The 2,416-nt window shown below is 36.5% G+C and overlaps 1 protein-coding gene across 1 annotated transcript; it reads left to right on the top strand.

The window, feature by feature from the left end:
• Positions 1-605: 605 nt before the first annotated feature.
• LOC107806040 (uncharacterized) lies at positions 606-1,499 on the top strand. Its single transcript, XM_016630153.2, has 2 exons — positions 606-770; positions 1,059-1,499. The coding sequence occupies exons 1-2, from the start codon at positions 606-608 to the stop codon at positions 1,497-1,499; spliced, it is 606 nt and encodes a 201-aa protein (XP_016485639.2).
• Positions 1,500-2,416: the final 917 nt, after the last annotated feature.

Here is a 2,416-nt window from a genome sequence, read left to right as displayed (position 1 = left end):
GGTACGAGGCTGTAATTGCAGGTTTGGAACTGGCACGAGAATTGGCTATACAGTAAATCATAATTAAAAGTGATTCCCAGTTGGTAGTTAACCAGATGCAAGGGACTTATATAGCTAGAGAGGAATGAATGCAACAATATTTGGAAAAGGCACGGGAATTGATAAGACAATTTGTGCAAATACACATGGAAGAGAATACGGAAGTAGATGCACTAGCGAATCTCGCGTCAGTTGCGGAAATAACAAATGCAGAAAATGCTATCGTAATACATTTATTTCATTCAGCACTCGATCAAGATAAAAATGAGGTAAATTTCGAAAATTTAACTTGGGACTGGAGAAATGAATTTATTAATTTTCTGCAGTATGGAACCTTACCTGAAGACAAGAAAGAGTCTCAGTTGCTTCGATAAAAAGCTGCCCGTTACTGCTTAACTCGAGGAAATTTATATCGAAAAATGTTCGGAGGATCTTTAGCAAGATGCCTCGGACCAACTCAGATAGAATATGTGATAAGAGAAGTACACGAGGTACATTGTAGAAATCACACAGGAGGAAGATCCTTGCTAAAGACTTTAATTAGAGCAGGATACTACTGGCCAAAAATGGAAGAAGATGCAGAAAGTTTTGTGGCAAAGTGTGATAAATGCCAACGATATGGCAATAACATGCATCGCCCAGCAGAGCTATTACATACGGTTATTTCCCCATGGATATTCATGAAGTGGGGGATGGATATCGTGGGACCATTGCTACAAGATAAAGGAAAGGTACGGCTTTTGTTAGTATTAACAGATTATTTTTCCAAATGGGTAGAGGTATGAGCCTTCAAACATGTACGAGAGAAGAATGTCATGGACTTTATTTGGCGAAACATTATATGCCGATTTGGAGTGCCGAGAGAAATCGTATGTGATAACGGCCCACAGTTCATAGGCACGAAAGTCACAGAATTTTTTTAGAGTTGGCAGATTAAATAAATAACTTCCTCACCTTATTACCCCGTGGCCAATGGACAAGCTGAATCAATAAATAAGGTTATTATTAATAATTTGAAGAAGAGATTAGAGGAATCAAAAGGCAAGTGGCCTGAGGTGCTACCAGCAGTATTATGGGCTTATCGAACGATAGCAAAGACAGGCATGGGAGAGACTCTATTTTCACTTGTTTATGGTGCTGAAGCCTTAATTCCTGTTGAAATAGGTGAGCCAAGTATGAGATTTACACAAGCAACTGATGAATCAAATGATGAAGAGATGAGAACGAATTTAGATTTACTCAAGGAAAAGAGAGAAGCGACTCTAATAAGAATGGCAGCTCAGAAGCAAATTATTAAGCGATATTACAACATGAAAGCTCATCTCAGATACTTCAAGATTGGGGACTTCGTTCTCAATAAGGTTTTTCAAAACAACAAAAGCAATTGGTGCATAGAAGTTGAGTCCAAATTGGGAAGGTCCTTACAAGATTCGAAGCATCGCTGGAAAAGGGGCTTATGAGTTGGAAACCATGGAAGGCAAGATACTACCGTCGAATTGGAATGATGTTTATTTAAAGAAGTATTACTTCTAGGCAAAGAAAGTACCCACGGTCAGGTATCGCTCAACTCTGATTTTATTTGGTTCTTTTAAATTATACTAATAATTTTAGATGATAGGCAAAAAGCTAGCCCATACCAAATGATGACATTAGACCCGAAAGACACGCGGAATATAGAATTATTTCCGATCTAGGTTACAACCTTTCTGATGAAAATAAAAAGGGTTAAGCAGTCATCATCTAAATGTATACCTTCGAGTCTCGTATGTATTTTCCTTTTCAGGAAATGGACCAAATGGAAGAAACAATCAAGTGCTCGAGATTTCATACTTCAAAGCTCTAACACTTGGGGGACTGTATATATAAAGGCAAAGAAGACTAAATGTCAGAATTTAAGCCTGGATCAGCCCAAAAGTCAAAAGTCAAGAGCTAATCAAGAGCCAAAAAACAAGCTTGAGTCAAAAACCTTTGAAGTAGACTTGATTAGGTATAAACTCGCGGGAAAGATACAAGATGGACACAAGATACATTTCAAGTTCCTACGAGTTTATAGGTTTAGGACAATAATTAGTCACGGGTTACTAAATAGACCCAAAATTTTGAAATCTGTTATAAAAAAAACAGTTATGAAAGAAGTGTAGATGTTGTACAAAAAGTTATTTGTATACATGAAAAGTATTATATAAAATTTGAAAGTTCAAAGCATGAAACTTCCTCAAATTATTCATGAAACTTCCTCAAAGTATTCCTTTTTCTACTAATTTCATATATTTACACCAATATGAAGTTGAGACATCTTCTTCATTAGTGTCGTTTATAAAAGGGCCCTCTTTTATAAAAATTCATGTCTATCAAAATCACAAAATATTAAGGCATT

The sequence above is a fragment of the Nicotiana tabacum genome, chromosome 12, assembly GCF_000715075.1.
Source record: "Nicotiana tabacum cultivar K326 chromosome 12, ASM71507v2, whole genome shotgun sequence".
Taxonomy (NCBI): Eukaryota; Viridiplantae; Streptophyta; class Magnoliopsida; order Solanales; family Solanaceae; genus Nicotiana; species Nicotiana tabacum.
This window is presented reverse-complemented; position numbering and strand designations above follow the sequence as displayed.

Excerpts from the sequence above, each read along its gene's own strand:
- LOC107806040 (XM_016630153.2), top strand. The coding sequence starts at position 606 with ATGGAAGAAGATGCAGAAAGTTTTGTGGCAAAGTGTGATAAATGCCAA. Across the intron at positions 771-1,058 it reads TGCTACAAGATAAAGGAAAG|AAGAGATTAGAGGAATCAAA; the intron begins GTACGGCTTTTG and ends AATAATTTGAAG.